This window comes from Sebastes umbrosus, chromosome 8 (genome assembly GCF_015220745.1).
Source record: "Sebastes umbrosus isolate fSebUmb1 chromosome 8, fSebUmb1.pri, whole genome shotgun sequence".
In the NCBI taxonomy this organism is placed as follows: Eukaryota; Metazoa; Chordata; class Actinopteri; order Perciformes; family Sebastidae; genus Sebastes; species Sebastes umbrosus.
This window is the reverse complement of record NC_051276.1, coordinates 1,393,488-1,408,483: the sequence shown is the minus strand read 5'-3', so window position 1 is coordinate 1,408,483 and position 14,996 is coordinate 1,393,488. Positions and strand designations below refer to the sequence as shown.

Below are 14,996 nucleotides of genomic sequence, written 5' to 3'. Positions count from 1 at the left end.
TCCAATCAGACCCCTCCCTGCACAGAATGGGCTGAGCTCATAAATTAATGTATGAGGAAGCCCGGAGAGATAACCAATGGGCATACGGACCTCAGAGAGACGGGGAGAATCATTATATCGACTTAGTGATGGACTAACTGACAGACTGACTGACAGACTGATGGAGCGACTGTCTGAATGGACCCTTTGAAATGCAGGCAGTTTGAAGTCGGAAGTCTCGGGGTCTTTGACCATCAGAGTCTGAACAGACAAAAGGCGGGAGAGGGCAGCTTATTCGACTACAGGCCCTTTAGCCTTCTGTGGCTTCATCAAAAGAAATGATAACCACATCTCCGACTCCCTCTCTGCTTGGCTGATGTGCCCTTGGGCGACACTTTCCTCACCGCTCTGCCTCTGTTTGTGAGTGCATCTGTTGAAAACGAAGGCCAAGTCGTAAGTGCTGGCCCGGCCTTTTCTACTTCACACTCAGATCAGGGGCCTAAACACCTGCGATATCCTCTCTCTGAAATAACTTTTTGGCTTTCACATTTTGCCAATGAGAACTCCAAACTGCTCTTATCTGTAGAACAGCAGAGTGCAGGCTTCACCCTCAGGAGCCCTCTGAACCTGACTTTGAAGATAGCATTAATGTACAGACAGTTTACACAAACGGTGCTGTGACTGACACTATACACTCTGAGACTGAGTATTGTGACTTGCTGAAAGAAGAAGTCCATCACAAGTTACTATCCTGCTCTCCCAGCATTGCGTCTTCTCAGTCTCTAACCACTCCATCTATCCCAGTGCTGCAAAAAATAACCTTAAAATAGTCAAATCCAATCTCTCATGTCCCTTCTCTGCAGCGAGAACCGACTCTGGCCGAGCTTCTGACACAGCCACAGAAGGGCCTGCAGCCACACATCTGTCTACAAAGCCAAATGACTCACAGAAGCCTGGGCCCAGTTACCTGCTGGGGCCCCATGTCGGTCCCAGTCGCTGACCACAGGAACACACATGTACATACTTTTACACAAGGACGCAGGCAGAGTGACAAATACACACCTGCTACCCTGAACACCGACACACACTCTCTCACTCTTTTTGCTTTTTCCAGTCTCCCGTGGATGGCAAGCGTTCTTTCAACATCCTTTCCTGCCAATATCAGCTCTTTTTAACAGAGTAGGAGCAAATCATTCAGTCTATATTCAGTGGTGAGAGGCCAAGGCAAACTGGGCCTGTGGAGGCAATGGAATAGGAGCTGCTGGCACCGGGAGACGAGAGGAGAGTGAATGAGAGAGGAGAGGAGAGTAGAGGAGAGGAGAGTAGAGGAGAGGAGAGGAGAGGAGAGGAGAGGAGAGGAGAGGAAATAGGGAAAGGAGAAGATATATAAGAGGAGTCGAGGGTCGAGGAGAGGAGCAATATAAAAGAATAGAGGGGAGAGGAGAGGAAAAGGTGAGGAGAGGACCTATAAGTGGAGAGGTGAGGAAATAGGGGAGGAGAGAAGATATAAGAGGAGTCCAAGGGAGGAGATAGGAGATACAACAGGAGTTGAGGGGAGAGGACGAATATAAAAGGACTCGGGGGGGGAAAGGAGAGGAAAAAGAGAGGAGAGAAGAGGAGAGGAAAGGACAGGACAGGAGATATAAAAGGAGTCGAGGGGAGGGGAGGAGAGGAGAGGAGAGGATAGGAGAGGAGAAGGGGGTGTGGCACAGGAAGCACATTAACTCTATCTGTATGGTAATGCTATTACCTCCCATCTGATCAGCATGGTCCCATCCACACTCATTGGCTCCCTCCTAGCTTTCATTAGCAACATGAATTATGGATCTGCCCTCGCATCAAAATGCTAAGCATTATGCCTATTGTGATGCAGTTTTCTACGTTCTTTCTCTCTCTTTCTTTCCTGTCTCTCCCATCTTCCTCCACTTCACTCTCCCGGTCTTTTCCAGTGCCGCCACAGATTACGATTACCGCAGAACTATTAGGGGCTGTGCTGAACAAATTTCCATACCATCATATGCCCCTTGAGATACTGATAGTGAAGAATTTGCTGATTTTGTATGCGTGCACATGCACACACATCATACAAAACAAAGATTTTTAGCTGCAAGATGTGACGGCACCAAAAACTGTCAGGATGAGGCTGAAAAAGAGGGACGGATGAACAAAATAAGGAAATTCTATAGACAGAAATAATGAAAAAAGAGTGAGGAAATGTGTGGAGACAAGAGAAGAGCTATGGACAGTAAGGAAAAAGAGCCAAGAGGAAGGAGGGAGGAAAGATTGAGCTTGCCTGTCTCATGCTACTAGAAGTGAAGCCACATCAATAAAGCCGGTGCGGAGCAGGTTTTTAGAGGATACATCAGTGGAGAGACTGAAACTGGACACTGTGTAATAACGGCTCACTAAAAACATTACAGCCCCTCATAAAGAGCCCAAACTCACTTTAATAGCTGCTGAGATGTTTCCTTTGGCCTAACTCGGGGTAAAGGGGACCCATCAGAACAGACAGGAAGAGAGCGGGTTTGTGCGTGCACTAATACAGGTCAACAGATCTGTCTTCAGCTAGATGAGCCGTAGGACTTTTCTGTAAAACCCCAAACCGAGTTCATCTGTCCATCCAGCCGTTCTTTCGTTAACGGACTCACAAATAGCCCCGCTGCGGTCGGGTGAATGACATCAACCTCTCATTGACTGTTTTTACGAGCTCCTCTGACCAGCGTGAGAAACCATGATCCACTAACCTCATGGAGGTACAGCCCAAAGACCCAGCTGAAAGTACACGTGCACAAACACACATCAACAGGGAGGAGATGCACTGAATGTAAATGCGCACGCACACAAACACGATGGAATAGCACTGGCCCAGACCGCACATACTTTCCCATGCTGATGGTGGAGTTACTGAGTTTTACAAGAGCCGAGCTTCTCCTCCTCGCCGCATTTCTGGGTAAATCACAAGATCTTTTTTGAAAACACACACCAAAGCAGCCTTTAAACTGATGATTCAGATTGTTATGGTTGGAATGTGAACTGAGAGCAAACACACATCACAGAGAACTTTAGCTCTCGCCCAATGTGTCTTTTTTCCCCCCCATCGCAAACTCATAAAACATCATCAGATTACAAGGTCAATCAAAAGGCAAAGCATATACAGACACAGGAGCACACTGTGTGAGAGACAAACAAAAGGTGTGCTCAGACTGAACGGGAAGCATGTCTAAAAACAGATGTGAGCGGAACAAGCCTCAACTTTGGATAAATAATTCTGCTCATGATGTCGTCTGACGCATGAACACAGAGACGAGACGAGAAAACGTGAGAGAATCTGGAGGAAAATAACAGAGAGATGTGAAGTTTCTGGTACGTTTTGCAATCAGGCTGAATCTGAGCTGCAGCGCGCGCACATATACAAGTACACTCCATTACACACTGTGCGCTACTTCCAGCTGACATCTGCCTGTCTCCTCCGTTGGCTGTTTGCGGCTAATACAAAGGGACTGTAAAAACACTCCAAATGTCAAATTCGTGCAAATAAATCAAGGCAATAAAGTGCTCTCAGCTTCATCTGAACGCAACTTAATACAGACAAAGAAATAAAGACAAAGAGAGGGACAGAGGTAAAAAAAAAAGAAAGACTGAAAACTAGGATGGTCCTGTCCTTAAATGTGCAGCATGGTGGCACAATTTCTGCATCTAATCATGTTTAATTTATTTATTTTTCAAAATCAAAAAGTACACTTAATGGTTCTCCATTCTCTTGAAACAACTTGGGTTGCCTCTGTTCCATGTTACTGTATCAAAAGCCTTCCCTATCTCTAAATATGAGATGCTTTTCTTTGTTGTGGCAGCAGTTTGTGGGTCCACTTTGATTTTGCCTAGTGCAGCTTTTATTATCACAGATTGCAATTTGTAATATTAAACAGAATAAACTTTGATATAGGATGCAAAACAAATTGTTTCTCTTTCTCATCTATATTGAAAATCAAAAACCACACTACAAAAAGAAATAAATACTAAAATATTATCAGCTCTAATGTGTTTAAAAAGCTGCTCTGAGAATAATCTGCTGAAGTCCTAACAATTATCTAGACAGACACCCTGGAAGCCTGTTATCGACACCACTAATCTGGCACTACAGCTACAACAGGCCACTGAGACGGAGTGGTGGAGAGAAGAGGGCAAACAGATAGATTATAAAAGTTCAGATGGACAATCCTCTATCTTGCCTTTAAAATCCCCTCTGCAAACTGCACCACTCTATACAACCCTCATCTCTTTAGATTCCATTGCAACCATCAGCGCTCAGCCCTTAGACCAACTCCTGATGCCATTTTAGCCATCATTTTTACAAAGGTCACTTTGTGTGAAGGAGTAGGGAGTCGTGACAACACAGTGGATTGAGGTAGCCGGAGGTGAGCCTGCCAGAGCCTGTATGATGGTGTGTCAGAAACATCAACATATAGAGACCATCTTGTGATGAGAACACACCGGCCGCTTCCCAACCTCCTACCCCCCCTGCCTCTGGCGCCCTTGCTCAGATAACACCCATCTTCAGCCTTCATCTTGAGCTCAACTACACACTTGTAAAGTTTTATGACTGCATCTTGCCCAGTTGCAACGTTATCGCGTTGATAAAATTAGGGCTGCATGATTTTGAAAACATGTCTAAGTGCAATTAATTTGACTGATATTGCAATTGCGATATTAGAGGGAATGATCATTTTTACACCATTATTCTCGTTTTCATTGAAAAACATGAAAATTAAATGATTATGGTGTGATTTTTGCAGGGGTCTGTACCAAACAAAGATGTTTTCTTAAGTCTGTAATATATGATGTGAAGGCCAGAACGTCTCTGAAGCACAACAATTTTTAACTCTAAATGGTATTTTGACACCCATTTTGCCTTTAAGAAATATTGCGCCTCCTGCGATTTGAACATCGAGCAGGCCATGTTGCCATTTCAATAAAGTTTGGATTAATTGTACACCCCTAGATAAAATCTGTCCACAGACAGACAGACATAAAAAGCTGCCAAAGTACTCTAAACAGACTCACACAGTGAAAACAATACCAGCCACACGCCGTCGCGGCTGGTCATCAAAACAAACAGACCCAAAGTTGGGCTGTCATGTTTCTTGAACCTTCAGATTACACTAAACAGTTTGGTACCCACAAAGTAACTTTGCTAACACATCTTTATGTTTATATGCTGACTCGGCCATTTTGCCAGTCTGCAAATACAAATATGAAAGGGCAAAACAGAGGGGATTTCCTGCTGGTTGCATTGCATTTTGTGTTTCACTGTGTTTGCTCTGAGGGTGCACTGTAGGGAACTTAACCTGCATAATTTATGGACTGGGCCAACACTTCATGACGTGGGATAACATCCAGGTTTGATGGGGATTCCCTGATGGCTTACGGGAGGATGGGATCCTGCCACAAAGGAGGAGCAAGAGAGAGAGAGAGAGAGAGCATAAGGGAACTCCTTAGTGAGAGAACGACAGGAAGAGACCTTACTCCTGGCCTGTGCGTCATCATCCCTCCTCCTCTTTACTCCCAGGGGAGCTGGCTGAAAGACACACAGGGATATATGGGCTCTTTTTCCCCTTCATCTTCTGATAATCCCATCTTTTTTGTGTTTGATGTCCTTCTCTATGCTCATTGAACAAATCCCCTGTCCCTGCCCCCCTAATCGCATTACCTCCTAAGGTGTAGTGCACTCTGGGTAACTGGACCTCACCAGTGCCAGCACACTACTCCACAACGACCCAGTACTGTCTGCCAGCAAAACATACATGCACATAGTCTCACGCTAACCCTCCGTCTAAGACACATACAGACAAAATACTGGCATGCAAACAGAGAAAAGGACACAGACTTGCCTCTTGCCAGAGCAGCTGACTGATACTGTGATGGCACAGGGCAGCCACAGCTGGTTCAGGCTACACACTGGCAACAGCAGCAGCATCACACCTGACTAAAGCAGCGCATGACCTAACTACCTTTGAGTGAGCCAACAAAGTCCAGATCTGGGAAAAGAAACATTGATTTCTCTGTCTGTCTTTCTGTGACTGCAGACCGCAGACATGAAAAAGCATAGAAAGAAAAGAGAAGAGGGAGAGGAGGAGAGGAAGAGATATTAAGCCAAAACTGGGAGAGAAGTGTGGGTGGTGTCCAAAAGCTACTAAAATTGTTCTTCATGTGGAGCTAATAAACATAAGTGAAGCATTAAATATGAACCCTATCAGATCAGAGAGAATAGAGCGTATAAAAGGAAAGGAAAGAAAGACATAAAGAGGAAGAAAAGGTAAAGAGAAAGTGCGCTGAGTTCCTCTTTCCATAGCAACACCAAAATGTTTCTTTTAGAGCAAAACCTCCCAGTTTGTTATGCATGATGGTAGACCAATTTAAACCTCTTGTTGTGCAAAGCGCCAGAAAACACCTGAATGATCAAAGCTGAAATAAGCACAGTTTTGAGAGAAACAAGCGGGGGAAATAATGAGCATAGAGCCTGAAATGAGTGGTTTTCTTACCTGGATTTGACGCAGCAACATCAGCAGAAACATGAAAAAGACAGAGAGAGAAAGAGGTTGGTTAAATGTTCATACAAACAGGGTAATATAAATATTCATAGGTGCACATGCTGGGTAGATGCGTGTTCCCAGCCTCCCTGCCTGCCTGTCTGTCTGTCCATTGGGAATGGTTGTTACATGTTGCCTCGTGTAAACATGCAAAAAACCTCCCTGATTTCAAGTCGGTATCAAAGTGGGCGATTCACAATCAGACTTCTTAACTAACACAAAGAAATAGCCACACAGGGCAGTACTGCTCGTTTCTTACAAGCGAGTGTACTATTTCCAGCAGTCACCACTTTATGTGTTAGTGCAGTTTATGTACAGTCACTGAAATTGCAAGAGAAAATTTAGCTTGGATCTTAAAGCTTCAGTAGGCAGTACATTTTTTGGCATCATTGGGCAAAAATTCCATAATAACCTTTCAGCATATTGTAATTCAAGTGTTCTGAGAGAAAACTAGACTTCTGCTCCTCATGACTCTGTTTTCAGGCTTTAAAAAAATCTAGCGAGTGACGGGAGACTTTGACCAATCACAGGTCATTTCAGAGAGAGAGCGTTCCTATTGGCTGTGCTCTGGCTGGTGGGCGGTGCTTGGTATTTCCTCAACAGATCTCAACATGGCTGCCAGGTCACGAACTTTCTCATTTTACAGCTAAACAGTACACTACAAGATGATTCTGAAAACATCTGAGGAGAGAAATAGGCATTACAGTAACAGAATATTGATTCATATTTGATCAGCGCTGTCTAGTTTGACCGTTTGGTCGGAGTCGGTGAGTGATTGACGGCCGTCTCTCATAGACAGAGTTGTAGCTGAGTAGTAGCGTTTTATCACCGACAAATAAACTGTACACACATTGTTACACCTACGTTTACAGCTAGAACGCCACCGACAACCCTAAACTCATCGCCGCCTAACACACACGGTCTGTCGGACTCTCGCTAACGTTACGCCACGCTGACAGACCGTATGTGTGTGACTACAGCGAGCGCGAAGCCACCAGCAACGCTTTAGCTGTGAAAGTAGCACAAATACAACACACGGTTTGTCGGACACTCGCTACCATTACGCTGGGCTGACACACAGCTGACAACCTGCTAAAGTAAACTAAATGATGCGGTGAAGTTCCTGGGAAAGTGGCTGCATATGTCCGCGTCTCTGCGACACTACACGCAGCACCGTGGCTGCTAACTCTCCAGGACGGGTGAACTGGGGACTCAGTTGTCTGTTGTGCACATACTCTGCAGCTGGTACACCGCTGCATACGGCGCAATAATCTTGACGGTTAACGGTTAATAATCGGTTAACGTGGGTCGGTTATCGGTTAAATTTTTTTTTCAAAATTAGCATCCCTAGTCAAGATATAGTGACCGCTTTTTAAAAATAATTTTTTGGAATCATATTTGCTCCAATTCTACCCAGTGCAGCATTAATAATGATAACAGAGAAGACGGATTAAAGGCATAATCCAAAAATGTGCATAATAGTGAGACAATAACAAAAAAGTGATTAAGTCTGTTTCCAGTCAAGTAGCGTTTACGGCAAACTGTGCACGATTATGTAAGAATACATGTCTGTCATTATGGAAGCTGCTATTTTCTAAAATCCCTTTCAAGTGACGTTTCTGCCCATTTTTTAGTTGCCAGGAATCATATATTTGCTGATGTTTAATCGAAGGAGGGAAATTGGGTCATTGTAGCAGCGAAGGAAAATAATAAGAAGATAATAAGAAAGGTAATAAGGCTTTGACAATGAGTAACAATGAAATAACCGTGTGTCTCTGTGACATAAACATTAAATCAACCAACAACAAGTCCCAAACATGTGACCACGACTGTTGAGCCAACTCTGTGTCATGTTATTTTTCATTCCAAAGTCATTTGAAAGTGTCATCACGACAAGTTTCACAAGAACATATTAATGAGAAACTCCTACAGGTGTAGAGAGCGCTGAGAGGTTGAGAGGTAAACAACTAATTAGAAGACGTTCGGAGTGTCGCCCTAATTGATGTTTTGGTAAAGACGAAGCCACCACCTCCCAACTCTTCAAAACATTCTAAAAGCAAAACATGTTGACGACGGCCAGTGTGACCAGAAAGAGGTCAACGAACAACGGGGAAGGTGCAAGATGTCCAAACTATAAACAACAATCATGCTGGTGACAGCCACTGTAGGAGGGTACGAGGCGGGGAAACTACCGGTGCACCCGAACAGGCAGAAAACACACTCGCACGGCCAGACGGAGGCAAGCACATGCTCACTGACATAGAGAGGCAAACACACACACACACACACACACACACACACACACACACACACACACACAAACACACACAAACAAACACACACACACACACACACAAACACACATGCCAACACACAACAACTCTCTGTTGGCTTTCAAAACAAAGGTATTAATCATCATTACACACATACACACAAACGCAGAACACGGGTGGGCCGGGGGTTGGTGTGCCGGCGGGACTCGTCAAAGAGACGCACTGACACCTCAGTGCAGCCTTTACTGCTGCTGTCATAGCAACCAAGGTCAAGTGGTCTAAAGCTGTGTGTGCATGTGTGTGTGTGTGTGCGCATGAGAAGGAATTGTAACACGCTCCCAGAAGAACTGGTAGGAAATAATGAGCTACTCGCTGTCAGGACGGAGCAGGAAGACAACAGAAATCCCTCAGCGGTGCAGCACGGTGCAGCACGGTGCTACCTGTCCACACCTACAGGCAGACACACACCAAAATATTTCACCAGGCAACACTGTGTGTTGAGCAACAATTAAGCCTCCAAATCATGTTCAACAAACTGAAGTCTTCAACTTGAGGGTTACTAGTTATATACAGGCTGATGCTATTCCCATAGATGTCCAAAACACAACATACATTTGCATTCAATTCAAGGACCATGACACCTGTGGAGCAAAGGAAGAAATAATGGATAAAGCAGGGTATTCCTGAGGTATTCCCGAGCCGAGGTGGTACAAACATCTTGTCTCATGAACAATTTAGTTAGTAGATGAAGGCCTAAACAACACCCACACTCGTATATAAATTATATATATGCATATATATGTTATGTTATGTCAGATACTGTAGCATCCCAGCACTTTTCCCCCAGCGATTACGCTTTTATTTCATTTTATTTCATAAGTGTAATAATTTTTTATGTTAGCGGGGGCGGGGTTTTTTGGCCAGCATATCGTAGCTATAAAACACTGTGGGAAACTCTGTGTAGAGTAATAATATAGTTTACCCAGTTGTGCATTGATACAGCAGGTGATGCATGGTTTTATTGATGTTTTATGTTGGGGGGAGGGGGGGGTTTAATATAAATGCACCTGAAACTATCTCATGATGATTAAAAGTTTGCAAATGATAAGCATTTATCAGAGATTAGACAGTTCAGAGCTGACAGGAGAGAAATGGGGAATGGTGTGTGACAAAAGACTCAAACTGAGGACCTTGTGATTACAAGGTCAGCACCTCAAACCCCTTGGTCACCTTCATTCTAGCACACATTTCAATCTCAAACTACCTCTTTCTGTCTGAAACCAGTTGACCTTCATGTCTTAAGTTGTACTACAAGGTTGAAGCACATTCCTTGTAAAATTCATATTAAACACCATACTAACCTTTCACTTAAGATCACTCCTTGACAAAGACAAAGTGATTCAGACATCCTTCATGCACAAACTAAACACAATGTCAATGATGACTTTGTGCAGAGGATTTGAAGAGGGAGCTTTTGAAGTGCAACTCAGTGGTTTGATGTTCAACACACTCTCTCCATCTAGTCCAATTTGCTCTTGCTTCAGTCACTGAAAACACAGTGCCTGTCAGAACTGTTGTAATCTTCAGTGGAGTGGTGTCACTCCTAACACAATCTGTCACAATCCACTGAAGAGGCGCAAAAGTACAAAACAACATTTCTTTATTCTCATTCATGATTAAAAACACGAGCCACAGGCCGCCATTACAAGAACAGCCTGTCTAAAATGTATACAATCTGGGATCTCGGGTACAAACACATGCTGTTTGAATTAATAATCAGTTCAAAAACACTTTGAAAAGCTCACAAAACATGTGCACACAAGTCACATAGTTGCACATTCTCACATACACTAGCACTCACACTGGCATGAGTAATTGTAGAAATGCCTAAGCAGATGCACTGCACTTATACAAATGCACAACAGCACTTATACACAGGAGTACTCACAAACACATGGTCACAAACGCAAACACGCTGGGACAAATAGTGTCTGTGCCTGAGAGCTGAGTCACAGATCCCACTGGCTGCAGATCAGCATTCTTTCGGAGTTCAACAAATCTCCAAGGCCCTGAAAAATAATATGAAATGACTCGACATATATTCCCCCCAAAAAGGAGGCATCTCCACTTGGACCAAAGCTGCAACGTAAGCTATAAACATAACATGGACTCGCTCTTTATACAGGAACTATGAGCGTTTCATCCTCAGCCCCCCTTTCATGTTGGATCCTCCTGGGTTGACTTTCACATCCACTCTTCATCGAAATTCATTATATAGTGTATAGGCCGATGCTTCGGCTTGGTACCGAAGCATCAGTTCTCGTGACATGTTCATGTGCTTCACTTTCATACACACGTGTAATATTCACGCCTCAGCAGAGCACTGACACTAACACGCTATCCTCTGGTGGACAGGCAGGTCTATTACACACTTTGTCGTGATAATGGGTTGGTAAAAACTAAAGGTGACCTAACCTTTGGTATCAGGGCCCAAAGGCTTCCAAATTGCTCATGTGTTATGTCTTTGTATTTTTGTGCTATTTGTTTATCATCATTACCTTATTTTCAAAGTTATCATAATTTACTGTAGTTGTATCACTCTCTGTACAACACTTTTGATCTGCTTTAATAGTGCTCAAAATCATTTCTATTTATCTTATTATTTGACATGATATTATACATGTAACTAAAGGGATCATTTCACAAGACCAGAATGTAGCGCAAATGCATTTACTGCATAAGGGTACAATGAAACAACAATAACTTGGACATGCCGGCCAAGTCTAATAATAACATTAACTATAAATGAAATGTTGGCCGAATACAGGTTTTGTGTTGGTGTCTGGCAAATTGTCTGAGTCTGTTTCCAGACTCAGTGTCATAATACAGTACACTATAGTGCTTACATGGTACACCATGGTGCACCAGTAATGCTAGTGTTGATACAAAGACGAGCATTTCCTGTTGACCCCTCTCCCTCTCTCTGATATCCTCCTGTCTTTGTCATACTTGTTAAAGTTAATTCCCTCAATTGTCCCTCTCCTTCTTTTCCTCTCAATCTCCATCTCTTTCTGTGTCTGCATTACTCATCCAATGTCTCCATCTCTCCTCCTCTGGTGTGTTAATTGCAGGAACTGGAGACAAATCTGACCTTTTCAGTGTAATCATCCCTTTGGCTCCATTAGATCTACACCCAGGGCCCAATCACCTGCACACACACACACTCAAGCACACCTCAATAAAACACCCCACACACCACCAGAGGTTAATCACAGAGTGAAAGTAGCTACATCCAGGGACGTGATAATCATCCATTCCCTCTGGATACGCTCAGCGTTTCCTCAGTGCCCTGCAAAGGCCTTCAGTGCTACCATTGCCGCCGAGGAAAACCTGGAGAAATATCCCATCAGTGTTCATACTGAATATACTTTTTTTTACAACTTCACAGCAGTTTGGCATTGCACATGGGTGGTAAAGAAAATTCAACAAATGGAGAAGAATGCTTGCTATGAATTATAATGGTAGGGTTTTGTGACTGGTGGTGTTCATTTTGAAACCAGATATCACGCCAAAGCATGTAATAGACCCGTCGATCCAACACAGGATAGTGTGTCAGTGACATTTTGTGCCTCGTCGAATATTACACGCCTGTATGAAGGTGCAGTAGCCTACCAGCAGGGGGCAACAAAACCACTCAGTTAGGTAGGGCTGTCCCGAACAGTGTCGGGCTTCAAAGCTTCGGTGAGAAGTATTCGAAGGTATTCGAAGTAGAGATGTTAATAATTAACTGTTTGACCGTTAACCGTCGTTAAGAATATTAAATGATTGATGCTATTGGTTAAACGGTTAAAAGAAATATTAAAAATTAAATAAAAAGCTGAGCAAAACTCAGAGGAGTGGCTTGTCACTTTAAGGAGAAAAGCTGGCGAGTACGAAGCCACCAGCAACGCTCCAGCTGAACATAGCACAAACCAAACAGACACGGTCTGTCGGATACTCGCTAACGTTACGCCGGGCAGACAGAGTAACGTTAAGCCAGGCAGACACACAGCTGACAACCTCGCAGCTAAACTAAATGGTGCGGTGGAGTCTTAATGGGAAAGTGGCTGCATGTATCCTCGACAATACACACAGCACCGTGGCTGCTAACTCTCCCTGACAGTGAACTGGAGACTCAGTTGTCTGATTTGCACGTACTCTGCAGCTGGCGCACCGCTGCATGCGGCGCACTAATCTTGTCGGTTAACACTATACCAAAATTCGAACTTCAATACGATACCCTGCCTAAATATCTCGATACCAATACTGAAACTATTATAGGAAAAGTAATGGAATAATAGTTGACAGAACATGGAACTTAAGATTTTAATCATCATTTATTTTTTATTCATTAAAAATGTTAAAAAATAAAAAATGATTCATTAAAAAATGAAAAAGTATGCAGTTATCTGATGTCCCCTATACTTAAGTTTGTGATTTATTTGATAGTTAATTTTATATTTGCTTTAATTTTGCTTGCACCCTCTGACTCGCGCATGCGCTAGACTCCTTGGTCCGTGTTTCAAAACGGGTCAGGTGGGATGCTGACAACTTCACAGACCCCTGGCGCCTTTAACGTGGGCCGCGGCACGACGCGGTTGGGGCCCCGGTCAACAGTCGCACCCGAGCCTTTCCAAGCCGACCTACAGCCAGTCGCGGCGCGCCCCGGCGCGCCGCCTCGACTCCCCAGCCTGCCGTGTGTCGCTCACACCCTCCAGCTGGCTGTTAACAAGGGTCTTTTGGCACAGAGAAGTACTTGTACCGGTACTCGGTATCGGCGAGTACCCAAATGTAAGTATTTGTACTTGTACTAAGTCTGAAAAAAGTGGTATCGGTGCATCCCTAGTACACTGTGTAGCAAAAGTGGGAAAAGCTGACATCGTCCAGCGAAACCTTTAGAGCCACAATGAAGGCTTGAAAATTAAATATCAGCGAGAAGATAAGATGACAAAAGATGTGCTGCCTTGATTTCTAACTCTGTCAAAAGTTGTTTCATTGAGGAAGAAAAGGTGCTTGACTTGTATAGAGAGCAAGAACAGAGGGACAAGGTTGTCTCCTGGCACGCCTTCCACTCGATTACCTCACACTAACAATGATTAGATTTACAGCATACACACATGCCACTGATGAACGCATACACAGCGGAAAGCAAACAGGCATTCACATTCCCACATCAACACACACCATCTGAAAACATGCAACGCACAATGACCAACACACACACATTCACACTCATCCCATCAATTAGGAAAGAGCCGTCCAGTGATCAGTAAAAGCTGACTTCCAGCTATTAGTTGAGACAGCGCGTTACGGATTGTGGCTGCTCCTCTGCCTTAACTCAACCTTTCTTTTTTCACTCTGTCTTTTTTAAGAGGGGGCAGAATAATTAATTACTGGTATCATTCCAATAAAGCCATTAGCGGTCACTACATTTGTTCATTCTCTCTCTCTCTCTCACTCTCTCCGTTTCTTTCCCTTCGCTTGCCTCCGTCCCTCTCCCTTTCTGTGATAGATGAACGTGCTTGAAAGCAGCTGTAATGCAGGATAGCTTTTCGGCAAAAAAAAAAAAAGAAACAGTAAAGTCCATATTGAAAATAAAAACAGGCCTGGGACAACAAAGTAGACCAGGGTTATGGAAAACAACAACAGCACGTCACCCGCTGGAGTCCTTCTGTGCCCTCCATCTCTGGATGTGTCATAATCAACAATCCCTATTTTGAACTTCCTGTTTCCTCTCTGTAGCAATGTTGGGCCAAAACATTAGCAGACATACTAAAACATGTTCAAATAAGAATGAATGAATAGGTGCATCCCAGTTTCACACCATAGCACAAAATAAACATTCACAATTAGGGATGCACAATATGGATTTTTTCAGCCGATACCAATAACCGATAATTATCTGCTTTTCTTTTTTTAAACTTTGATATTTATTTAGCATTTTCAGCTCTGGGCTGAACACCATGAGCATCCATACAGAATACAACAAACTTAACACTTAACAAAAACAGTTGTCAGGGGCAGTTAAACATGTATATTCTCCAACAACACATGCATCATGTTTCATGTAAATTATCCATTTTTTGCAGTTCTTGTCAAAGATATTGCTTTTAATTTT

At 43.5% G+C, this 14,996-nt stretch overlaps 1 protein-coding gene across 3 annotated transcripts in view; it reads right to left on the bottom strand.

Moving 5' to 3' along the window:
- Positions 1-14,996, bottom strand: part of fbxl17 (F-box and leucine-rich repeat protein 17) — a 293,136-nt gene that overhangs the window by 132,614 nt on the left and 145,526 nt on the right. The window contains exon 9 of one of the 3 annotated variants that reach the window (XM_037777242.1): positions 5,856-6,056. The exons of 1 other annotated variant lie outside the window; for it this stretch is intronic. In XM_037777242.1, the coding sequence (XP_037633170.1) occupies positions 5,984-6,056 (73 nt within the window). In that variant the 3' untranslated portion in view covers positions 5,856-5,983. Of the gene's footprint in view, positions 1-5,855; positions 6,057-14,996 lie in introns of those variants that run through there. One more of the 3 variants, XM_037777243.1, reaches the window with a different exon arrangement.